Source organism: Zophobas morio, unplaced genomic scaffold (genome assembly GCF_036711695.1).
Source record: "Zophobas morio isolate AGI-343-1 ecotype UQ-CSIRO unplaced genomic scaffold, CSIRO_AGI_Zmor_V1 ptg000020l, whole genome shotgun sequence".
NCBI classification, from domain to species: Eukaryota; Metazoa; Arthropoda; class Insecta; order Coleoptera; family Tenebrionidae; genus Zophobas; species Zophobas morio.
Genome location: NW_026972125.1, coordinates 5,370,861 through 5,396,837, shown reverse-complemented (window position 1 = coordinate 5,396,837; position 25,977 = coordinate 5,370,861). Strand labels below are relative to the sequence as shown.

General features: G+C 33.0%; 3 protein-coding genes and 1 pseudogene across 3 annotated transcripts in view; 3 read left to right on the top strand and 1 right to left on the bottom strand.

Annotated features, from left to right (window-relative positions):
- The window catches only part of LOC135131511 (CCN family member 1), a 187,494-nt gene extending 185,467 nt beyond the window's left edge, over positions 1-2,027 (bottom strand). Inside the window, exon 1 of the mRNA XM_064059288.1 lies at positions 1,906-2,027. Within this exon, the coding sequence (XP_063915358.1) occupies positions 1,906-1,908 (3 nt within the window). The 5' untranslated portion in view covers positions 1,909-2,027. The remainder of the gene's footprint in view (positions 1-1,905) is intronic.
- A 4,090-nt stretch (positions 2,028-6,117) lies between these two features.
- Positions 6,118-6,928, top strand: LOC135131477 (lipase member K-like; annotated as a pseudogene).
- Positions 6,929-18,245: 11,317 nt separating this feature from the next.
- LOC135131436 (fibrinogen C domain-containing protein 1-like) lies at positions 18,246-19,355 on the top strand. Its single transcript, XM_064059189.1, has 4 exons — positions 18,246-18,355; positions 18,410-18,800; positions 18,848-19,081; positions 19,135-19,355. Exons 1-4 carry the CDS (start codon positions 18,299-18,301, stop codon positions 19,293-19,295), a joined length of 843 nt encoding a protein of 280 aa, XP_063915259.1. The 5' UTR covers positions 18,246-18,298; the 3' UTR covers positions 19,296-19,355.
- A 5,081-nt stretch (positions 19,356-24,436) lies between these two features.
- On the top strand, positions 24,437-25,699 carry LOC135131414 (microfibril-associated glycoprotein 4-like). The gene is made up of 4 exons (XM_064059161.1): positions 24,437-24,536; positions 24,596-25,103; positions 25,150-25,383; positions 25,434-25,699. Exons 1-4 carry the CDS (start codon positions 24,480-24,482, stop codon positions 25,592-25,594), a joined length of 960 nt encoding a protein of 319 aa, XP_063915231.1. The 5' UTR covers positions 24,437-24,479; the 3' UTR covers positions 25,595-25,699.
- Positions 25,700-25,977: the final 278 nt, after the last annotated feature.

Here is a 25,977-nt window from a genome sequence, read left to right as displayed (position 1 = left end):
TGGGAGTGAAAACTAATAATTGAATCTAGGATGTGAAAAAAGTAAGAAAAAAACCGCTAATTCGTACCTTTTTTTGACTTCTCGATTGTCCCAAATAAACAAATTTTAAACATTTCTGCGATATTTACATAAACTACAATGTACATTCTTGGAACAGTTGTATTTTGTGAAACAAAAATTAATAAGAATTTTCATTTTTATCTATAAAAATTTTATAGTGAACTATTTTGACAAAACTGCAAAAATTGCTGAAATTCAATTAGCAATTTTGGAAAAACGGTAGGAATTTCCGAAGAAACGAAGCCGAAAATGACTTCTGGATTCGAAATCTACAAGAAAGTGTATTCAACTAATTTTCGAAAATAGTAGTTGAAAAATAGTCGAAAATGTCAAAAGTGCCGGGATAAGAATTAAATTAAGAAATATTAATTTCGAGAATTCCTATAAATTTTCTATACAGAATAAAACATTTCCGAAGAGCTTACGCATTTCTCTAATTATATTCATGAGAGAACATTATAAGAAAACCTACGCAAATTTCAACTTGAATAAATAAAGCAAGTTGAAGACAAATTTGACCAATTTTAGCTTATTAAATATAAACTGACTTTCTATCGTTGTATGACAAGATATAACGAAAACAGACACAAATTTATGATCCCGAAATAATTTCCCATAAGAATAACCCCTTTTTCGGTGGATTTGTTGAGATTAATTTTTAATATAAAAATTGCGGAGGCGCCGGGATAATTAAAATAAAAAAAAATATTTCGAGAATTCTCAAACCAGTTTTTATAAAAAATTACGTGTGTATCTGTAAATGTTGATTTCAACCGAAAAAAATAACTCAACCCATAGACGAATTTTACCGATTTTAGTGTTTTCATAAAAATTTTGTTTTCTTTGGAATCAAAAGAGACACAACCAAAATAAGCGCAGATTCGTGATTCTGAGAAAATCTTGGCTCTGTTCTAGTGGATTTGTGAAATTCACTCTTTATAAAAAAAATGGTGGAGGCGCCGGGATAATAATAAAAATGATAAATATTTAGTTAGAAGATTTTCCAGGAAAGTTTTTGAAAAACTATTCAAGAATTAAATTTCTAGACATTGTTTTCGTGGATTCCTGACAAACGTTGATATGGAATAATATATTTGCGAAGAAACGATTTTGAAAAAATTGATTTTTGATAAGTTGGATGGACAGGATCAGATTTAACTTTTATATAAAAATGGTGGAGGCGCCGGGATATTGATAAATTTTTGTTTCGAGGATTCTCAAGAAACTGTTTAGAAAAAATCTTAGAAGTGTTAGAACTGAATATCGAAAGAATTTAATGTGTTGCATATAAACTTTAAATAGTACAGATTTCAACATAACTAAGTAAGAATTATTAATTTATTTCGAAAATTCTTAAAAGAGCTCGGTACGAAATATTAAATTCAGGTCAGTTCAAAATAGCTCAAGCTCTATAGAAATACAAAACCGAGTAGTTTTAACAAAATTATATATTATTCAAGGTTAATTCTGAAAATAATCATTAAATATTCTACCGCATCAATAAATAAATTTAAGCGGATTATAATGACCCCTTATCATAATTTATTAAACGAGAGACAAAAAATCGAAACATTCAAACGAACCGTTATTGAGTTACGCAGTATCCACTTCCAGGAAAATAATTTGTGAATTGCAAATGTATGTACATATCACCGAGTGTTTCCGTTCAGTGAACATACAAAATAATCCTGCAATTTTTTAAAATAGGTAAACATGAAAGAGTTAAATTCCAGTTTTGTCAACACAAACAGAGCGAACGCGTTGTAATTTAGCGAATTAACTACCACATAAATAAATATAGAAATTTTATCTCCAAATCAATCCATCGCGTTTTAATCCTCTTACCATTTTTCTCTTCGTCTTCTGTTCCCCTAAACACCACAACTCATTCCCCTCCGGATCAACTCGTGTCCTCCGACTCGTGTGTCTCGCGTTCGACTGAAGAAGCGTCGCGACGCCGCCGACGCTCTCGGGTGCACTGCACCGAGCGGAACGTCGTCGCGACGTCGCGTCTTGCGACGCATGCTCCCAGCCGCAGCCCTACCACTGGCGTGTTGCCGTGCCAAGAATTTATAAACTCACTGTTTACATTCTTTCACTCGTGAATCGTCCCGGTTTCGACACGGACGGGGCTGGAGAGAGTAAATACTTTGGAGTTTTATGATAGTGTAGGTGTCGGCGGCAGGGCGCGAATATGGCAGGAATTCGCAGGGATTTGGGAGTTTGGGGCCGCTTGGCTAATTAGCCGGGGGAGGAGGGTTGGGCTCGGGGGGCACTAAACAGGGCTGTGTTCTGGAGGCATTGTGTTGCCAGGGGTTTTCGTATTTAAATCAAAGGATGCGGATGCTTTTTCGTTTAAATACTTAACTCTAACTTCTGGTATTAAATAAACTTCTTCTTGAAAATGAGCACAATTTATCTGATCTGAGTAATATTTGATTGATTAGTCCAAGATTTTACTAATTACTACACACACTACTGAAGAAATTTCAAAGAATCTTGGAATGTACTGGTATTTTTTAAATAATGTAAACAATCTTAATACTCTGGGGAAGAATCTTGGAAATTATTCTCCTAAAAATTTGAAAAATCTGGGAATCCGTCGAGTTCTATTGTTTAAAGAATTTAAGAAGACTCAGGGGATTTTGAAATAATTTGTATGTACCTTGTGACTTCTGCTGTTCTATTTTGAAAAAAATTGAAATATTCTTGGCTCGTAAAATTTTATATTTGAAAGAATTTAAAATTTTCGAAAAGATTCAATTCATGTGGGTTATTTGTCTATTTTTGAATGAATTAAAGAAATCTTACGAATTTTTGAAAGAATTTTAAAGATTCTTTTGACCCATATGTTTCGTTTTTGAAAGAATCGGAAAGTTTATTGCTCTCCCTGGACTTTTATATATTTTTGAAAGTATTTTTAGTATCCCCAAGCTACATGTATTCGATTTTTTGAAGGATTTAGGTAATCTAAAAGGATTTTAGAAAATTTTAAGAATCTTGTTATCCCTGGTGTTTTTTTAAAGGATTTAAAAAATCTTACGTGTTCCGGGTCTATTATTTTAGAAAGAATTTAAAAAAACTGCTTGGTTCCTAATGTTCTGTTTTTGTAAAAATTTGAAAAATACCTGGGCGTCTCCGGTGTATTTTTGAAAGAATTTAAGTAATCTCAAAAGCTTTTGAAAGAATTTTTAAGATTTTTGTGGTCCTTGGTGTTTTTTAAGGAGTTATAAAATCTGAGGTGTTTAATTTTTTGAAGAATTTAAAACATCTGAGAGGTTTCGGGTCTTGTTTTTCTAAAAATTCTTCAGAATCTCACATATTCTCTCAGATTCTCACAGATAGTCCCACATCCTTTCAGATGTTTTCAAATTTCTTCAAACTGCTTCAAATTCATTCAAATACCTTAAGATATTTTCGATTCTTTTAGATTCTTTCAGATTCCCTCAGTTTCTATCGGATTCTATCAGATTTTTTCAGGGTCTAACTGCTTCTTTTGGATTCTTTCAGACTCCTTCGGATTATTTTAGGTTTTCAGGATCCTTCAGATTCTTTCAGATTCCTTCAGATTCTCTCATATTCTTTCAGATTCTATTCTCAAATATTTTCACATTAGTTCAGATTTTAACAAATTCCTTGAAACTCCTTCAAATTGTATCAAATTCTTTTAAATTCTTTCAGAACCCTTCAGATTCTCTCGGAGTCTCTCAGGTTTTCTCAGATTTTTCCAGATTCTATTGGATTCTTTCCGATTCCTTCCGATTCTTTCAGATATCCTCATATTCTTCAAGATATTTCAGGTTTTTCAGGTTTTTTCGGGTTCTGTCAGATTCTTTCAGATTCTTTCAGATTCTTTCAGATTCTTTCAGATTTTTTCAGGTTCTTCCATATTCTTTCAAATTCTTTCACATTCTTTTAGATTCTTTCAGGTTCTTTCAGGTTCTTTCAGATTCCTTCAGATTATTTCATATTCTCTCAGTTTCTCTCAGATTATTTCCGATTTTTCAGATTATTTCAGATGCTCTCAGATTCTCTTAGCTTCTTTCAGATTCTTTCTGATTGTCACAGATTCTGTCAGATTCTCTTAGATTTTCTCGGATTCCTTCGTAATCTCTCAGATTTTCCCTGATTCTATTTTGGTTGTTTCGATTCTTTCTGGTTCCCTCGGATTCTTACGGATTCTCTCCAAATCTCTCACATTTTGTCGGATTTTCCCTGATTCTATTTGGTTGTTTCGATTCTTTCTGATTCTCTCGGATTATTACGAATTCTTTCCGACTTGTTCGGATTCTTTTGGTTTTCTTCAAATTTTTCAAATTCTTTCAGATTCTTTCAGATTCTTTCAGATTCTTTCAGATTCTTTCAGATTCTTTCAGATTCTTTCAGATTCTTTCAGATTCTTTCAGATTCTTTCAGATTCTTTCAGATTCATTCAGATTTCTTCAGATTCCTTCAGATTCTCTCAAATTCTCCCGGATTTTTTTCTCAGACTTTTAAGATCCCTTCAAATTCGATCATTTTTTTTAAATTTCTTAAAGTTTCCTCAAATTGTTTTAAATTCTTTTAGATTCTTTCAGATTTCTTCAGATTCTCCCGGATCCTCTCTATTATTATTATTATTCTTTCAGATTGTTTCAGATTCTCTCAATTTTTTTCATATTCTTTCAGATTCTTTGGGATAATTTCAGGTTCTTTCAGATTCCTTCAGATTCTTTCATAAGCTTCTGATTTTCTCAGATTCTTTCAGGTTCTCTCGGATTCTTTTAAATTTCTAAAGATTTCTTCAGATTCTCTCATATTGTCTCAGATTCTCTTCTCCGATCTTTTCAGATCTTTTCAGATCCCTTCAGATTCTATCAAATTTCTTCAAATTTTTTTATGCTCAAATTGTTTCAAATTCTCTTATGTTTTTCAGATCTCTTCAGATTCTCCCGGATCCTCACAGATTATCTTAGAATCTTCCAGATTCTTTAAGATTCTTTCATATCCTTTCAGATTCTCTCAGCTTCTTTCAAATTCTTTCAGATTCTTTCAGATTCTCTTTGATTCTCTCGGATTCTCTCGGAATCTCTCAGCTTTTCTCAGATTTTCCCTTATTCTATTTGGTTGTTTCAATTCCTTCTGATTCTTTCGGATTCTTTCGGTTTTCTTCATATTCTTTCAAGGTCTTTCAGCTTTTTTCAGGTTCTTTCGGGTTCTTTCAGTTTCTTTCATATTCTTTGAGTTTCTATCAGATTCTTTCAGACTCTCCTAGATTCTCTCAAATTTTTTCGAATTCTTTCAGATTCTTTCAGGTTCTTTCAGATTTATTCAGATTCTTACAGATTTTTCCAGATTCTTTTAGATTCTTTCAGATTTCTTCAGATTTTCTCATATTCTCTCAGATTCTCCCAGATGCACTCAGATCCGAGTAAATCTTCTCAGATCCTTCCATACCTTTCCATATCCTCCCAGATCTTTCCAAATCCTCTCAAGTCGACCCAAACCCCCTTCAATTTTCCGATTTTCTTAGATACTTTTAGATGCTTTCAGATTGTATCAAATCCCATCAAGTGCTTTTAAACGCTTTCAAACTGTTTAAAATACTTTCAGATTTTTTCAGCTTCCTTCAGATTTTCTTAGTTTCTCTTACATACTCTCAAACCCTCTCAGATGTATTCAGATCCACGGATTCAAATTTTCTCAGATCCTTAAACCAGCTTAAAGCTCTCAAAATGTTTAAAGTTTTTGAAGCTTTTTAAATGATGAAAGTTCTCAAACATTTCGAAATTCTCACGGCTTTTAAAGGTCTCAAAATTTTAAAGTTCTGCCATCCTTTAAGAATTTTAAGATTCTTAAAGTTGCCAAATTTTTTACAGTTTTTGCGTCTTTTAAGGCTTCTGAAATTTTGAAATACTCGAAATGCTCGAAGATTTCAATGTTCATGAAATTCTCAAAGTTCTCAAAGTTCTTATGGTTCTTAGGAACTCTGAAAAAAGCTTTTAAAGCTCCCAAAGTATTTTTTTTTAATTCTCGAAATGTACAACCAAACAGACACGATTTTATTTATTCTGTGTAATGTTTCCCACAAAAGCTGTGTTATACGTTTTGCCGGTATTCCTACTATGTACATACTTCCCACTTGACTATCAGTTAAATAATGCGTGTAAGACTTTCGAAAGCTACTACAATCTCTACTTCAGCAGTAATTGTTTCTACAATCCGGACAACAACGACCACCCGGTAAAAATTACCTACTAATTTCCAATCAAACAATTTTTATTTTAGCTCCAAATTATGAAGCGACATGTCGGAATAGGTGAATCGCACCAAGTCACAACAGAAGATGGATACATCCTAACAGTATTCAGACTACCTAGAGACAAACCCAAAGGAGTAATGCTCTTCCAACATGGTGTTAGCCACGACTCGAGATTCTTCCTAGCCCAACATAACCAATCCATAGCTTTTTTTTTTCTGGAAAGCAGGCTACGACGTGTGGTTGACCAACAGCCGAGGTACCACCTATTCCCAAAAGCACGTCAATCTAACAGTCGAGAGTAAAGAATTCTGGGACTACACATTCCAAGAAATCGGGTACTACGAACTTAATGCTACCATCCAGTATATAAAGGACACCACGAAAAAAGAAAAAATCATCTACGTAGGACTGTCGATGGGAGGGTGCGCTGCTTTGGTTTACGCCGCTTTGAGCAGCACAGAATGCGCGAATTCCGTCGAAGTCATAGTAAATCTAGCTCCTTACATTTTCACTGAAACCACGTCCCCAATCAAACCCTTGTTTTTCGCGTTCCCTTTAAAAGCGATTTTAAGAACTTTAAAGTTGCTAAGAGCCATAAGAACTTTGAGAACTTTGAGAATTTCATGAACATTGAAATCTCCGAATATTTCGAGGATTGCAAAATTTCAGAAGCCTTAAAAAATGCAAAAACTGTAAGACATTTGACAACTTTAAGAATCTTAAAATTCTTAAAGGATGTAAGAACTTTGGAAATTTCGAAAACCTGGAGAATTTAAAAATTTCAAAAGCTTTGAGAAGTGTGAGAGTTTAAAAACGATTTGAGGAGCTTCCATTTTTTTAGGACTTTAAGAATTGTAAAATATTTAAGAACTTCAAGAACTTTGAGAACTGAAGACTTTAAAATTTGAGAGGTCTAAAAACGACTTTAAGAACTTTAAGTTACCTAAGAATTGCAAGAAGTTTGAGAATTTGATGAGCTTTGAAAGCTTCGAGAATTTAGAGCATTTTAAGGATTTTGAGGATTTCGAAATTTCAGAAACGTTAAAAACTGTGAAAACTGTAAGAAAAATTTGATAACATTGAAATTCTTGAAACCGTCAAGCAATTTAAGAACTCTAAAATTTTAGGACCTTTAAAAACCGTAAGAATTCCGACAAGTTCGAGAACTTTGAGGATTTTGAGACCTTTGAGATTTTCGAAAGTTTAAAAAGTTTAAAATCTTTGAGAACTTTAACAACTTCGAGAATTTTGAGAATTGTGAAAATTGTAAGAACTTCCATCACTTCAGAAATTTCAAAATCTTTAAACATTTCGAAAAGACTGAGAAATTAAAAAAATTAACGACTGAGAATCTTGAAAACTGTAAGAACTTTAATTTTGACATCTATAAAAATTTTGAGAAGTCCACGAACTTTGGGAATTTCTTAAATTATGAGAATTTAAAAATTTCAAAAGCCTTAAGAACTTTGACAATTTAAAAACGACTTGAAGAACTTCAAAAACTTTGAGAACTGAGAATTTAGAGGATTTCGAATATTTCGAGAATCTAAAAAATTTCGAGAACTACGAATTTTAAAAATTTTGCAAACTTTGAAAACTTTGAGAGCTTTAAAAACGACTTTAAGAACTTTATAGTTCCTAAGAGCTGTAAAAACTTTGAAAATTTCATGAACTTTGAAAACTTCGAGAACTTCGAGAATTTTGACAGTTTTGAGGATTTCGAAATTTCAGAAACGTTAAAACTGTGAAAACTTTAAGAACGTTAAGGGCTTTGAAAAATTTGACAGTTTTGAAATTCCTAAAATCGTCTATCAATTTAAGAGCTTTAAAGTTTTGGGACCTTTAAAAAGTAAGTTTTTAAAGTTTAAAAAGTTTAAAATCTTTAAAAGCTTTGAAAACTTTAAGAACTTCTAGAATTTCTAGAATTGTGAAAATTATGGGCATTTCTATCAATTAAAAAATCTCAAAAATTATAAACGCCTCTAAAACATTGCAAAATTTAAAAACTTTACGACTGAGAACTTTGAAAACTGAAAGAACTTTAAAAATATTGAGACCTATGAAAATTTGGAGTACTTTGAGAACTTGAGCAATTTCGAAAATTTCTAGAATTCAAAACAATCAATAACTAAAAATTTCAAAAGTTTAAAACTTAAAGAACTTTGAGAATTTAGGGAATTCAGAGAATTGCTAAAATTATGAGAACTTCCCTTATTTCTGAAATTTCAAAAACTTTAAACACTTCTAAAACATTGAGAAATTTAAAAACTTTATGACTGAGGACTTTGAGATCTATGAAAATTTTGAGAACTTCAAGGATTTTGGGAATTTAAAAAAATCAAAAACCAAAAATTGCAAAAGCTTTGAGAACTTTGAGAACTTTAAAACGACTTGAAGAACTTCAAATTCTTTTAGGACTTTAAGAATTATAAAATGTCTTAGAACTTCGAAAACTTTGAAAACTGAGAATCTAGAGAATTTTGAACATTTTGAGAATTAAAAAAATTTCGAGAATTTAAAAACTTCAGAAACTTTAAACACCTCAAAAACATTGACATATTTAAAAACTTTGAACATTTTGAGAGTTTTAAAAATGACTTTAAAAACGTTAAAACCTTTAAGAATTGTAAAAGCCTTGAGAAGAACTTCGAAATTTTCCAGAATTTTGAGAAATTCACAAATTTTAAAATTACTAAACTAAACTATGAAGAAAAAACCATTTGAGTTAAGAAAATTAGAATTTTGGTTAAAATAAGTAATGTATAAAAAAATCACTATTACCTAATTTAAAAAAATGTGATAAAAAATTGGAAAGAAAAAAGAAATCTGACAGTTTTTATAAAACTAAAAGCTTTTTTACTTCTCGAGCTGAATCTAAAATCTTATAAATTCAGTCCAAGAACCCGATTTTTTCCTTAATTCTTCTAAGATCCGCAATCGCGTCCAATCGATCATCCCCGACATGACACTCCTCCACCCATTTCGCCCCACAATAATTTTTTTGCCTTCCCCAACCGAAATCTCCTCCGGCACAAAACTATTCATTAGTCCATTCCTCCCCGCACTACATTCCCGCTTAATTAGCATTCATCACCCCGTGATGAACGAGCAAACTCGCCAGCCAACTCTCCAGACGAAAAAACCCCAACAAATTTGCTCGCACGCGGCCATTAATAACAGTCATTTGTTTAGAGTTAGCCGCGCAGACATGTGTTAAAAGTAGCGGTGAGATTCCAGGGACGGGATAGAAAAAGCGCTAGATTTAACACGTCGCACTCCCTCCGAATAATTAACAGCCCCGAGGCAAAAAGCGTTTAATATGTAAACACAAGCCCTCCCTTCCGGGAGAGAGTGATGGATGCCGGAGATTTATTACGAACGATGTTATAAGTTAATTATTAAGCCGAGAGGATGGCTCGCGAAGACGCTTTATGGCTTCTGCTCAGGTGTTGGGAAGCTAAAAGATGAATACAAACGAGAAAATATTTCAAATGTCGTCGTTAAGCGCACTAGGCAACTGGGCTATCAATTTGATTACATCATTATCACGTCTTTGCGTTTCCCTTTACACGGGAAGCATGGAAGATAAATATCTTACACTTGGCTGGATCAGTTTTACGGCCCTCCTTTTCGTTTCTTTATCGCTGGGGATAGATCATAATAATACAGATTGGGAGTGGACGGGATAAGTTTATTACGGAGAAGAGCGGCGAATTTGGAGGGTTGGGATACCTGCAACTTACGGACTTTGTACAGGGGGACTCAGGAGTAATAATGAGAAATTGGGAGCAACACCCAAATTACGCTTTCAAAAAAGTCGTAATTGGGTTTACTTTTCTTAATGACACTTCATATTTTTTAGAAGTCTTGTAGAGCTTATTGTGTTCTACTTTGTATGAATTTTTAAATATTTTTAGACGTTAATACTGAGAAAAAAGAAAAACTAAAGTAATGTGATTAGAACAACCGAAAATCCGAACAGTAAAAAAATCCAAAAACCGAGAAATCGAAAATTCAAAAGATCGAGAAATCGAAGTCATGAAGTCGAAAAATCGAAAAATTGAGAAACCGAAAGATTGTAAAATCAAAAAATTTAATTACGAATAATAATCTGAAAAATCAAACAAGTGAAATTTCGAAATATTAAAAAATGAAATAAAAATCGATGAACTGAAAACTCCCAAAATTTAAATATCCAAAAATTAAAAAATTGGATTGATAAATTAAAAAGACAAAAAAGTGACGTCGAAAAATCAAAACCTTAACAAATTAAAAAATTAAAAAATCAAAAACTTAAAAAATTGAAAAATTTTATATTATACCTTAATTGTTAAATATTCCAATTTATCAATTTCTCGAGTTTTCCGTTTTTAGATTCTTCAATAATTCAGTTTTTTTTCAGATTTTTGGATTACACGTCAAAAAATTCAACAATATTCAAAAATTTAAGAATGAAAAATTGAGAAAGGTAAAAGTTAAAAAGTGAAAAATTAAATAGTTATCAAAAACATTAAGAAGTCAAAAAAATTACAGAACTAAAATATTAAAACCAAAAACTCGAAAAATGCGATAATTGATAAATCGGGAAAATTGTCAGATCAGAAATTGAAAATCCAAAAATTGTTAAAATACAAAATTCGATTATTGGAACATCTAAAAATTTTCAAAATCGAAAATTGAAAACATTAAGTACACAAATTTGTTGCTTAAACCTAAAAATCTGCATATCACGATTTTGATAAAACGAAGAATTGAATATTGAAATTTTGAAAACCCAAAAATTGAAATACCTAAAAATTTAAAAAACTGAAATATTATAAAATCAATAAATTGCGAAATTGGGAAATCGAGAAATTGTCAAAACTGTAAAACAAAGAAAAAAGAAAAACTACAAATTCAAAAAGTATAAATCTAAAATCGAAAATATTCTAATAAGGTTAACAAAATAATCTAATTTCCTTTACAATAAATCTTTCGTCCTTTATCCTTTATCTTTTATGGCGCGTCCTTTATTCTTCGTCCTTTATTTTTCATTCTTTGTCCTTGGTTCTTTATCTTTCGCCCTTCACCTTTCGTCCTTTATTTTTCATTCTTTGTCCTTGGTTCTTTATCTTTTGCCCTTCACCTTTCGTCCTATATCGCTCCTTTTTCCTTCGTCCTTTATCCTTCGACATTTTTAGTCCTTGATCATTCGTCTTTTATACTTTTTCCTTCATCCCTCGTTCTTGATCCTTCGTTCTTGATTCTTCGTCCTTCGCTCGTCCTCCTTCATCCTTTATCTTTCATCCTACGTCCCTTATGCTTCGTCCTTCCTTCTTTATTTCTCGTCCTTTATCCTTCGTCCTTCTTCCCTCATTCTTCGTCCTTCATCCTTTGTCCTTAATCACTCATCCTTTTTACTTCATCCTTTATCCTTGGTCCTTTATCCTTCGTCCTTTGTTTTCCTTCCTTTATCCCTCATCCTTTTTCCTTCCTCCTTTATTCCTCGACATTTATCCTTGGTCCTTCATCCTTCATCCTTCGTCTTTGATCCTTCGTCCTTGATCCATTATCCTTCCTCCCTCGTCCATTATACTTCGTCTTTTATCCTTCGTCCTTTATCCTACGTCCTTTATCCCTCTTCCTTTATCCTTCGTCCTTCATCTTTTGTCCTTCGTCCTTGATCATTCGTCTTTTATCCTTTGTCCTTCAACCCTCGTTCTTTATCCTTCGTCTTCTATCCTTCGTCTTTTATCCTTCATCCTTTATACCTCGTCCTTCGTCCTTCCTCCTTTGTCCTTCGGTTCTTCGTTCTTCGTTCTTCGTCGTTCATCCTTGGTCCTTCGTCCTTCGTCCTTCATCCTTTCTCCTTCATCACTCGTCCTTTATCCTTCGTCCTTTATCCTACTTCCTTTATCCCTCGTCCTTTATCCTTCGTTCGTTATCTTGCTTCCTTTATCCTTCATCCTTCATCCCTTGTCCTTTATCCCTCCTCCTATATCACTACTCGTTTATCCTTCGTTCTGCATCCTTCGTCTTTCGTCCTTCGTCCTTGATCCCTTGTCCTTCGTCCCTCGTCCTTTATACTTTGTCCTTCGTTCTTCTGTCTAAATCCTTCCTTCTTTGGTTATTCGTTTTGATGTCCAATTTGACGATTTTATAATTTCTTGATTTCTCAATGTTTCGCATTTTTAATCTCTCGTTAATTGTGTGAATTTTTCAGTTTCTGGATTTTTGATGTTTCGATTTTTCGATTATTTAAATTTGATTTTTGCGACTTTTTAATTTTTCCATTCTTCAATTTTTTGAATTCCCAGTTTTTTAAATTTTCGAATTTTCGATTTCTGGATTTTTTGATTTTTCTCTTCGTCGATATTTCTATTGTACTGTTGTTCGAATTTTTTAATTTTTGTTTTTTCGGGTTATTTATTCTTCAAGTTTTCGTTTTCTCAATTTTTAATTTTGCGATTTTTCAATTTTTCGATTTTCGACTTCAGAATACTGGATTTTTTTATTTTTTCAAAATTAATTTTTCATTCATTTATCCGATATTTTGATTTTTTTTATCTTTTTAGTTGTCAATTTTTGGTTCTTCAATTTTTCGATTTTTCAGTTGTGATTTTCAAGTTTCCAATTTGAGAATTGTTGATTTTTCCAATTTTCCATTTTCAATTTTACTATTTTACATTCCGTTTTTTCCTCAGTTTCCCAATTTTTCAATTTTTCGATTTTTAAGTTTTCATTTTGAGAGTTTCCACTTTAGAATATTTGATTTTTTAGAGTCTTCAGTTTTTCGGTTTTTCAGTTTTGATTTTTGAAGCTTTAAGTTTTTTCGATTTCTGAATTTGACAATTTGTCCATATTCTAGTTTCTAATATTCGATTTTTTAATTTCTTGACTATCAATATTTCGATTCAGTGTCTTGACTTTTCCATTTTGCGATTTTCCAATTTTTTCATTCCTCATTATATTATTTTGATTTTTAATTTGTCAATTTTTAATTTTCTTTTTTCCGATTTCTCGGTTTTACAATTTTTCCATTTTTCACTTCCTTGATTTTTTAGTTTTTTGACTTTTCATTTTAGAATTCCGATTTTTTGCTTTAGCGATTATTAATTTTTCAATTGTTCGACTTTTTAATTTATCGGTTTGTCATTTTTCGAATTCATTGACATTTCCATTTTCATCTTTGACTTTCAAGTTTTCCGTTTTAGAATTTTTTGTTTGCAATTTTGTCAATTTTTTCATTTAATAATAATATTAACGTCCTTCGTCCTTGGTCCTTCGTCTTTCGTCTTTGATCCTTTGTCCTTCGTCCTGGATCCTTCGTCCTTCGTTCTGGATCCTTCGTCCTTCGTCCTTGATCCTTTGCCCTTTATCCTTTGTCCTTCCTCCATTATCTCCCGTCTCTTATCCTTCGTCCATCGTCCTTCATCCTTTGTCCTTTGTCCTTCATCCCTCGTCCTTTATCCTTCGTTCTTCGTCCTTGATCCTTCGTCCTTGATCTCTTGTTTTTCTTCCCTCATCCTTTATAATTCGTCCTTCGTTCTTCATTCTTGATCCTTCCTTCTTTGGTTATTCGTTTTGATTTTTCAAATTTTCGGTTTAAGAGTTTTTCATTTTGTTAATTTTTCTATGTCCAATTTGACGATTTTACAATTTCTTGATTTCTCAATGTTTCGAATTTTTAATCTCTCATTTAATAATTTTTCGTTTTCTCAATTTTTAATTTTGCGATTTTTCAATTTTCCGATTTTCGACTTTAGAATATTCGATTTTTTAATTTTTTTACCATTAATTTTTCATTTATTTATTCGATTTTTCGATTTTTTTTTAAACTTTCTAGTTGCCATTCTTCAATTTTTCGATTTTTCAGTTTTGATTTTCAAGTTTCCAGTTTTAGAATTGATTATCTTTCCAATTTTCCATTTTCAATTTTACTATTTTACATTCAGTTTTTTCATCAATTTCCCAATTTTTCAATTTTTCGATCATTCGATTTTTAATTTTGCAGTTTTTAGAGTTTCCATTTTAGAATATTCGATTTTTTAGAGTCTTCAGTTTTTCGGTTTTTCAGTTTTGATTTTTGAAGTTTTAAGTTTTCAATTTTTCGATTTGCAATTAGTCCATATTCTAGTTTCTAATATTCGATTTTTTAATTTCTTGACTATCAATATTTCGATTCAGTTTCTTGACTTTTCAATTTTACGATTTTCCAATTTTTTCATTCCTCGTTATATTACTTCGATTTTTAATTTGTCAATTTTTAATTTTCTTTTTTCCGATTTCTCAATTTTCAGTTTCTTGATTTTTTCGACTTTTCATTTTAGAATTCGGATTTTTTAATTTAGCGATTAATAATTTTTCAATTGTTCGACTTTTTAATTTATCGGCTTGCCATTTCTCGAATTCTTTGACTTTTCCACTTTCATCTTTGATTTTCAAGTTTTCCGTTTTAGAATTTTTTGTTTGCAATTTTGTCAAATTTGGTTTTTTGATACCTGCAACCGTTTTTCCAGAATCGACCGTTGAAATTTCGAAATATTTGAAATTTTCAAAAATTCGCATTTCGCAGCGATTTTTTCGAAAATGTTGCTTCCTAACCATCAACATGCTATATTTTTGAAATCAGCGTGTCGAGATCTATGTCCTTGAATTTTTTCATAATTTTTAGACAACTTTTTTCAAATTGAAATTTTTTAATGCTCCCCCCTTCTTCAATTTTCGCAAAAATTTTGACATTTTCGAAACTCAACTGAACACATTTTCTTGTAGATTTTGAGCTCTAGAACCCTAATCCGGCTTCGGTTTTTTGATACCTGCAACGGTTTTTCCAGAATCGACCGTTGAAATTTCGAAATTTTCAAAATTTTCAAAATTTCGCATTTCGCAGCGATATTTTCGAAAATGTTGCTTCGTAACCATCAACATGCTATATTTTTGAAATCAGCGTGTCTAGATCTACGTTCTTGAATTTTTTCATAATTTTTAGACAACTTTTTTAAAATTGAAATTTTTTAATTGTCCCTCCCCCTTCTTCAAATTTCGCAAAAATTTTGACATTTTCGAAACTCAACTAAACACATTTTCTTGTAGACTTCGAGCTCTAGAATCCAAATCCGGCTTCGGTTTTTTGATACCTGCAACCGTTTTTCCAGAATCGACCGTTGAAATTTCGAAATTTTTGAAATATTCAAAAATTTGCGTTTCGCATCGATTTTTTCGAAAATGTTGCTTCGTAACCATCAACATGCTATATTTTTTAAATCAGCGTGTCGAGATCTACGTCCTTGAATTTTTTCATAATTTTTTTATTTAATAATAATAATAATATCCTTCGTCCTTGATCCTTCTTCCTTCGTCCTTGATACTTTGTCCTTTATCCTTTGTCATTCCTCCCTCGTCCTTTATACTTCGTCCTTCATCCTTCGTTCTTTATACCTCGTCTATTATCCCACGTCCTTCCTTCGGCCTTTATCCTTCGTCCTTTATCTTCGTCCTTTATCTTTCGTCCTTCGTCCTTCGTCTTTCATCCTTCATCTTTCGTCCTTTATACTTCGTCCTTTATCCTCCCTCCTTTATCTCTCCTCCTTTATCCTTCCTCCTTTAATCCTCGTCTTTGATCCTTCATCCTTCGTCCTTTATACCTCGTCCATTATCCCACGTCCTTCCTTCGGCCTTTATCCGTCGTTCTTTATCTTCGTCCTTTATCATTTGTCCTTAGTCCTTTATCCTTCTTTCTTCGTCTTTCGTTCTTTGTCTTTCGTTCTTCGTCCTTCGTCTTTCTTACTTCACCTTTCGTCCTATATCTTTCGTTCTTTATCCTTCGTCCTTTATCCTTCATCTTTTATCCCTCTTCCTTTATCCTTGGTCCTTTATCCTTCGTCCTTCATTCTTTGTCCTTCATCCCTCGTCCTTTATACTTCGTTTTTTATATTTCGTTCTTTATCCTTCGTCCTTTATCCTCCCTCCTTTATCCCTCGTCCTTTATCCTTCCTCCTTTAACCCTCGTCCTTCGTTCTTGATCCTACATTCTTGATCCTTCGTCCTTCGCCCTTCATCCTTTGTCCTTCATCCCTCGTCTTTTATATCCTTCGTCCTTCGTCTTTTGTTTTTGATTCTACATTCTTGATCCTTCTTCCTTCGTCCTTGATCTTTTGTTCTTCATCTGTCGTCCTTCGTCCTTCTTTATTCGTCCTTCATCCTTCATTCTTGATCCTTCGTTCTTCGTTCTTCGTCCTTGATCCTTCGTTCTTCATCCTTGATGCTTCGTCCTTTATCCTTTGTCCTTCATTCCTCGTTCTTTATACTTCGTCCTTCATACTTCGCCCTTTATACCTCGTTCATTATCCCACGTTCTTTAACCTTCGGCCTTTATCCTTCGTCTTTTATCTTCGTCCTTTATCCTTCGTCCTTCGTCCTTTATCCTTCTTCCTTCGTCTTTCGTCCTTCGTTTTTCGTCCTTTGTCTTTCGTTCTTCGTCCTTCGTCCTTCGTCCTTAGTCCTTTATCTTAGTCCTTCGTTTTTCATCCCTCATCTTTCGTCCTTTATCTTTCGTTCTTTATCCTTCGTCCTGTATCCCTCGTTCTTTATGCTTTGTCCTTTATCCTTTCTCTTTTATCCCTCATCCTTTCACCTTCGTCTTTCGTCCTTCGTCCTTGATCCTTTGTCATTCATCTCTGGGCCTTTATACTTCGTCCTTTATTCTTCGTCGTTTATCCCTCTTCCTTTATGCTTCGTCCTTTATCTTTCGTCCTTCATTCTTCGTCGTGCATCTTTCGTTCTTCATCTTTTGTGCTTTATCCCTGATCCCTTATCAGTCGTTCTTTATTCTTTGTCCTTCATCCTTCGTCTTTCGTCCTTGATCTTTAGTCCTTCATCCTTCATCCTTCATCTTTCGCCCTTCATCTTTCGTCGTTTATCCATCGTCCTTTATCCTTCGTTATTCATCCTTCGTCCTTCGTCATTTATCCTTTGTCCTTCACCCCCCCCCCGGTCTTTATCCTTCGTCCTTTGTCCTTGATCCTTCATCCTTTATCCTTCATCCTTCATTGTCAGATCAGAAATTGAAAATACAAAAATTGTTAAAATACAAAATTAAATTACTGAAACATCTAAAACTGGGAAATTCGAAAAATCTTCAAAATCGAAAATTGAAAAAGCAGAAAATTGAAAAACTGATAAAAAATTTATATATTGAAAAATTTTATGCTGAAAACTAAAAAACTGCATATCAAGATAAAACGAAGACTCGAAAATTTGAAAATCGAAAAATTCAAAAATATAAAAATTTCAAAAAATGAAAAATTGTAAAATCAAAAAATTGCGAAATTGGAAAATCGAGAAATTGCCGAAATTGTAAAAAAAAGAAAAACTTCAAATCGAAAAAATTAAAGTCAAAAAGCGAAAAATTAAATACTTACAAAAAATTTAAAAAGCCAAACAATTTCAAAACAAAAATAATAAAATTAAAAAGTCGAAAGATGCAAATAAATCAACAAACGAGAAAAATTGGATAATAAAAAACTGAGTCTCAGTACCGTATCCAAAATTAAACTAAAATAAAAATAAATAAAAACCAAATTAATCAATATTGGTTTGACTCGCACGAACAATCACCGAATGCCTGGTGTCTGTACGGACGTTAATAGGCAATCCTTAGAAAGCAATTTAATACTCGATAACTCTTGATTACGCTCAACTTGACGCTCTATAGCACCCAATAATTTTCGGTTATAAGCATTAAGCTCTGTCAAGGATCGTATAATGGAAGCCGATCAATTGTCAAGTGTGTATGTTGCTTTACAACGCTGCTGTTCGCGCTCCTGCTGCTCCTGCTTCGAGTTATTCAGTTCACTTATACTAAACAAATGTTGTAAGTTGTTTACGACGAAATAACCGAAACCAACGGTTGTGATAACGCAGAAGGTGCGAAAGTTTATCTGTTAAGCGTCATTTAAGTGGGGAATGGCTGACTTAAGTAACTTCGACTGAGTTACAACTCACACATTTGGCAAAATGGGGTGCAGTTTTGTCCTGGTGTGGCTTTTCGTTGTGCTTTGTGGCTGTCAGGGGGTACGAACTTACAATCAAACGTGTTTCAGGGTTTTAGAGTTTGTATTTTTGCAGAATTTTGTTAGCTCCACAGTCACTCCTGACACCGAACACGAAAAAGTGGACCTAGAATTCACAATCAGAGAAATCTATCGTCGTTTAGAAAATCTAGATAGGCATTATGCGGAAAACAACAGAAAAACAGACACTATACCAGAAAATTGTCTAGAAGTAAAAAAGCGAGGAAATAATGTGACTGGTATCTTTCTCATTAAACCCGAGTACGCATCTGCCCCTTTTCTGGCGCTTTGTGATATGATTACGAGGGGCGGTGGATGGACAGTCATTCTGAACAGATTCGATGGCTGTTTGGATTTTTATTTAGGCTGGCAAAACTACAAAAACGGTTTTGGAAATCTAGCTGGAGAATTCTGGTTGGGTTTGGAGAAGATTCATCAATTGTCTGGTAAGTTTAGAGTTTGGTTGGTCAAGAAATGACCGATTGTTTGTAAGGTTTTCAAGTCAACGAGCTACTCGTGGAATTAGTCGACTCTGGCAAAACAGAAGTTTATGCTGGATACAAGCATTTTAGTGTTTCTAATGAAGTGGAAGGTTACAATTTGCAAAGTCTAGCAGGGTTTAGTGGAACTGCGGGAGATTTTCTTAGCCATCAAGCTGGTATGAAATTTACCACCAAAGACAAAGACAACGATATTGCTCCAAAAGGCAACTGTGCAATTACTTACAGTAGGTAGCTGTGTAAATGAACTCTGTTAATTGTGATGGTGAGTTTTTTACAGCTGGAGCTTGGTGGTATAATAAATGCCACCAGAGTCAACTCACTGGTGTTTACACAGAAAAAAAAAACAAATACAAAGGGCTTCGCTGGGGGGAGAGGTTTTTTTTGAAAAAGGCCAGAATGCTGATTAGGCCACAGATGGATTCCGATTTGGTTTTATGAACATCTCAATTGCATTATTTTGTTAAAAATGCGTTGTAAATAAATTCTACTCAAAACCCACTTTCATGTTTTCTCGACGTTTCATAACCTCTGTCTATCTATTATCAGTCTCAATTTTTATTAGACACGTAATCGCCGAAACTACTGGACCAAAATTCGAGTAATTATCCGCACTTTCTATGGGATGACGTCATCCCCTAAGTTTACAGTAATTTTTTTTTTTCATTTTATAATGTATAATAATTTTTTCAATTTTTCAAGTTCTCCATTTTCAAATTTTTCAATTTTTCGATGCTACAGTTTTTTTACAGATTTTCCAAGTTATTGATTTTAATTTTTCATTTTCTCGATTTTATATAACAAATTTTCGTTTTTTCATTTCCTTTATTTTTTCAATGTTTCTATCGATTTTATAATGTTTCCTTTGTTCAATATTTTAAATTATCGGGCCCCAGAAGACATATCGGCTTTCATTCCTTCGATATCTCTAATGGTTCTTCCAGAATCGTCCTTCGAAATATACAAAAATGAACAAAATACCACCAATTCTCGGACCAATTTTCAACAAAATTTTCGAAAATTCACTAAATACATTTTCTCGTCGATTTCGGGCCCCAGAAGTCATATCCGCTTTCATTTCTTCGATATCTCCAATGGTTCTTCCAAAATCGCCCTTTGAAAAATGAAAAATTGGTCTAAAGAGTTTAGACAGTACTTCCCTCGCTGTCGGAAACTTGACGACTTCATGCCTATTGTGTTTTTTTTCTCATTACATTTTTGTAGTGGGAATTTAAAAAAAAAATTGCGATGACGTCATCAACATTTTTGCAAGGACACGTATATCAGTTGGGATAGATGTAGTGTAATACTAAGAATAAAATTATTATATTCTCAAATTTTCGGGAAAATGAATTGGGTCGTTTTGAATATTGATTTGTAATAATCAATAAAATAACGAAACAATTTACTCACGTATACGTATCAGAGGCAACTGAAAATCGTGTATGTATAAACATTCTTAATTTAAAATGACAGGCGTAACAGCATACGTGAGAGTCAAACAGAGAAACTATAAACAAAACGACCATCGGTTTTATTGCCTCGATTTCCGCTTATTATATAAAACATTGGGTTTTATTTTAATTCTTGGCGGTGAAATTCACAATTGGTTGATTATAAACATGTCTATTTCACATTCGCGGAACCAAGTGGACGCATAAAACAAATGCAGGTCTGTAATGTTAAAGTCGATGTAAATAAGCGTGCTACCCTTATGTTTCAACAGAGTTTTTCCTTTAACAAATTTTGTGTCTACCAAATTGGGTTGGTCGGGGTGTAATACTAATAATAAGTGTTGCCTTTAATTTAATCAATAAAATAAATTGACTTCATTAATTTTTTTGAACCACCTCTTAAGAAAATCTAAAAAATATGAATGGAATGATAAATCACAAATACAAACTCATCATATTTTTTGCATTTTAGATAGGATTTATTCAGCAAAATTTAAGGGTGACGTCATCAATTTTTTTAGGAGGGATGAACAAATACATTTTGAACAAAAGTTTACCATACTTATAATAACTTTAAAATATTCCTAAGATTTCAAAGCATTCGGTTTTGTAATTCCTGATTAAATCGATAAAATAAATTCACGCCTTCATTAATTTTTTTGAGTCACCCTGCATATGCAAATCCAAAAATATGAATGGAATGATAAATCACAAGTACAGACTCATCATATTTTGTACATTTTAGATACGATTTATTCGGCAAACTTTTGAGCTGACGTCATCAGTTTTTTGTAGAAGATAACCAAATATATTTTGGCTAAAAATTTATTATGCTCTTTATAACCTTAAAACATCTGCAAGATTTCAAAGCATTCGGTTTCGTAGTTCCTGATTAAATCAATAAAATAAATTTACGCATTCATTAATTTTTTTGAGTCACCCTGTATATGCAAATCCAAAAAATTTGAATGGAATGACAAATCACAAGAAGAGACTCACCATATTTTGTACATTTTAGATAGTATTTATTCAGCAAAATTTTGTGGTGACATCATAAATTTTTTAGGGGGGACGACCAAATACGTTTTGATCAAAAATTTACCATGCTTATGATAATTTTAAAATATCTTCAAGATTTCGAAGCATTCGGTTTTGAAGTTCCTGAGTAAATCAGTAAAATAAATTTACGCTTTCATTTATTTTCTTGAATCACCCTGTATATGCAAATCCAAAAAATATGAATGGAGTGATAGATCACAAGTACAGACTGATCATATTTTGTACATTTTAGATATGATTTATTCGGCAAATTTTCGAGCTGACGTCATCAAGTTTTTGGAGGGGATAAGCAAATATATTTTGACTAAACATTTATTATGCTCTTTATAACCTTAAAACATCTGCAAGATATCAGAGCATTCCGTTTTGTAGTTCCTGATTAAATCAATAAAATATATTTACGCATTCATTAATTTTTTTGAGTCACTCTGTATATGCAAATCCAAAAAATATGAATGGAGTGATAAATGACAAGTACAGGCTCATCATATTTTGTACATTTTAGATATGATTTATTCGGCAAACTTTCGAGCTGACGTCATCAAGTTTTTGGAGGGGATAAGCAAATATTTTTTGACTAAAGATTTATGATGCTCTTTATAGTCTTAAAACATCTGCAACATTTCAAAGCATTCTGGTTAGCAGATTAAAAATTAAATTTCAAAATGTTGTTTTATAATTTTGATTTTTTTTTCAAAAATCTGGACGTTTCAGGTGAAAAGTCGATTCAGAATTGTAAACTACATGTGTAGGACTATGTTATTTTATACAATTGAAAACCCATTTACTATGTACAATTTTGAAGTGACGTCATCCCTTTAGTGGTGGGGATGATTAGACAAATTTTGGTTAGCGTTTTACCATCTACATGATATTCTTAATATAAGTACAAAATTTCACAACAATCGGTCGAGTACTTTCGGAGATTATCTGTCTAATAAAAATCCGGGACAACAGACGGACAGACGGACAGACGGACGGACAGACGGACAGACGGACAGACGGACGGACAGACGGACAGACGGACAGACGGACAGACAGACGGAAATGGGAGACCTATTTCTTCGTCTTCTAGGGGTCATGAAAGATCGAGAAAACGTAAAAGTAGAGAGTCGGCCGACGGACTCGATTACAATACTTCCTTTGCTTACGCTCGGGAAGTAAAAATTGAAAAAACGAAAAATCAAAAAATTTAAAAGTTGAAAACGCGCATATTGCACATCGTAGAATTGAAAAACGAAATATTGAAAAGATTTAAGCTGAAAAATATATGAAAAAAAATTTTTGGACCAATTTTTAACGAAATTTTCGAAATTTCACTAAATACATTTTCTTGTAAATTTCGGGCCCCAGAAGTCATATTCGCTTTCATTTCTTCGATATCTCCAATGGTTCTTCCAAAATCGCCCTTTGAAATGTACAAAAATGTGCAAAATACAACCAATTCTTGGACCAATTTTCAACAAAATTTTCAAAATTTCACTAAATACATTTTCTTGTAGATTTCGGGCCCCAGAAGTCATATCCGCTTTCATTTCTTTGATATCTCCGATGGTTCTTCCAGAGCCGCCCTTTGAAATGTACAAATATGAGCAAAATACTACCAATTCTTGGGCCAATTTTCAACAAAATTTTCTAAATTTCACTAAATACATTTTCTTGTCGATTTCGGACCCCAGAAGTCATATCCGCTTTCATTTCTTCGATATCTCCAATGGTTCTTCCAAAATCGCCCTTTGAAATGTACAAAAATGTGCAAAATACCACCAATTTTTGGCCAATTTTCAACAAAATTTTCGAAATTTTACTAAATATGTTTTCTTTAGATTTCGGGCCCCAGAAGTCATATCCGCTTTCATTTCTTTGATGTCTCCAATGGTTCTTCCAGAATCGCCCTTTGAAATGTACAAAAATGTGCAAAATACCACTAATTTTCCGACCAATTTTCAACAAAAATTTCGAAATTTTACAAAATACATTTTCTTGTAGATTTCGGGCCCCAGAAGTCATATCCGCTTTCATTTCTTCGATATCTCCAATGGTTCTTCCAAAATCGTCTTATGAAATGTACAAAAATGTGCAAAATACCACCAATTCTTGGACCAATTTTCAAAAAAATTTTCGAAATTGTACTAAATAGATTTTCTTGTAGATTTCGGGCCCCAGAATTCATATCCGCGTTCATTTCTTTGATATCTCCAATGGTTCTCCCAGAATCGTCCTTCGAACTATACAAAAATGCACAAAATACCACCAATTATAATTGAAAAACGGAAAAATTCTAAAATCGTAAAAATTGAAAAAGTGAAAAATTCAAAAAATAATGTCGTTTCTTCAGTTTCTTTCATTTTTCAATTTTTGCATTTTTCAAAGTTTCGATTCAAATTGTAGGTAAACCGAAAAATTGCAAGCCGAAAGAGCGAAAAAATTTAAAAATTGCAAAACATTTCATAGAAAAAAATTGGTCTAAAGAGTGTAGATAGTACTTCCTTCGCTCTCGGAACCGTATCTCTATGTCTATCATAGATTCTTTTCATTATAGTTCTGTAATGGGACATTTTAATAAAATCACTTTCACTCTGGAAGTTACGGCTCACTCTTAATTTAATCAATAATAAATTGACTGATTCAATAATTTTTTTGAAAATGCAGTGATAAATTAAAAGTATATTTTGATGATATTTTGCACATTTTCGAAAGGATTTATTCAGCAAAATTTGAGCGCCGTCATCAATTTTTTGGAGGGGTCAAGTAAATATATTTTGATTAAAAATTTATCATGCTCATCATAACTTTAAAACATCTGCAAGATTTCAAAGCAGTCGGTTTTGCAGATACAAAAGTAAATTGCAAAATGTTGCTTTATACTTTTGATTTCAATGAAAAAAGTAAAGTTAGAAAAACAAAAAATTATGAGTTTGATACATCGTAAAACCTGATAAAGCTGATGACAACGAGTATGGTGAATCCCCTTTTCAGTGGGTTATAAACAAAACACATATGTATTTAGTAAACAAAATTAATGTTATCGACTGACCATGAACTGGAGCCTGCATCTTTTAAATAACCCCGATTGCTTAAGAATGAAATCATTTTAAAAATAGTAAGCAAAATGTGGGGTACTTTTATCTTGATGTTGATCATTGCTGTGTTATGCGATAGCGCAGAGGTACGTACTTGCTTGAAATCAAACACGATTCACACCTGAAACTAATTTTCACACTTCAGTTTTCAGTTAGAACTACAGTCAGCCCTGACACAGAACGCCAAAAACTAACAAACATTCTGAACAGCTTGAATGAAAAAGTGGAACTGCAATCAACAATCAGAGAAATTAACAATCGTTTAGAAAAACTGGACAAACATTACGCGGAAAACAAACTCAGTCCTGCAACCACTTCTAACGAAGTCAGTCGTAAATTAGAAATCATCGAACAGAAACTAACCGAAGTACTAAACAAAGTAGCCGAAGTCACCCCCATCCCGGAAAGTTGTCTAGAAGTAAAAAAGCGTGGAAATAACGTCACTGGTGTTTTCCTAATCAAACCCAGATTCGCGTCTGCCCCTTTTCTGGCGGTTTGTGATTTGACCACGAGAGGTGGCGGATGGACCGTCATTCTAAACAGATTCGATGGAAAAGTGGATTTTTATTTAGGTTGGCAGAGCTACAAAGTCGGGTTTGGGAATCTAGCTGAAGAGTTCTGGTTAGGTTTGGAAAACATTCATCAATTGTCTGGTAAGTCTAAGTTTCTGTAAGTCAAGAAATAACAACTGTTTGTTAGGTTACCAAGTCAACGAGCTACTAGTCGAACTCGTGGAGTCCGACAACAACGAAACTTTTGCTAGTTATGACCATTTTAGTGTTGGTAGTGAAGTGGAAGGTTATGCTTTGAAAACGCTAGGAGGGTTTAGTGGAACTGCGGAAAATTCGCTTGCGTATCATGGTGGTTTCAAATTTACTACCAAGGACAAAGACCAAGATTTACATACAGGAGTAAATTGTGCACAATCGTATAGTAGGTAGCGCTGTACTTGAAAATCGTTAAGTGTGGTGGTGATTTTTTAGGTGGGGCTTGGTGGTATGGTAAATGCCATCACAGTCATCTGACTGGTCTTTACAAAGGAGCCACAGACAAATACAAAGGAGTTCGATGGGGGGAGAGGTTTTTTCTGAAAAAGGCCAGAATGCTAATTAGACCACAACTGGATCTCTCCTTGACATTATGAAGACTTATAATCTCGAAAAACGGCTTTACAATGTGATAATCTTTTTTTGTAATTATTGCATTTACTGCATCACTAAGTTAAACAATAAAACTAATTTAAAGGGTTCTCGAAATTCCTTGATGACTGTGCCCAAGGTGCTCTGGCAGAACACAAAGTTAATAAAGAAATTTAAGTATACACAAGAGAGATCCTCATGGAACTTGGTTGGCTGGATTTAAAAAGAAAAAAATATTGTCTTATCACGGTAACTGACCCATCAATTAATTCAAATATTTATTAGACGAGTGTAAAAATAAAACTCCAATCAGTTGATGTGTTGAACAGTTCTGATTTAAATCCATTGATTTTAACAAATAAGTATTGACTATCTAAATAAGAATTTA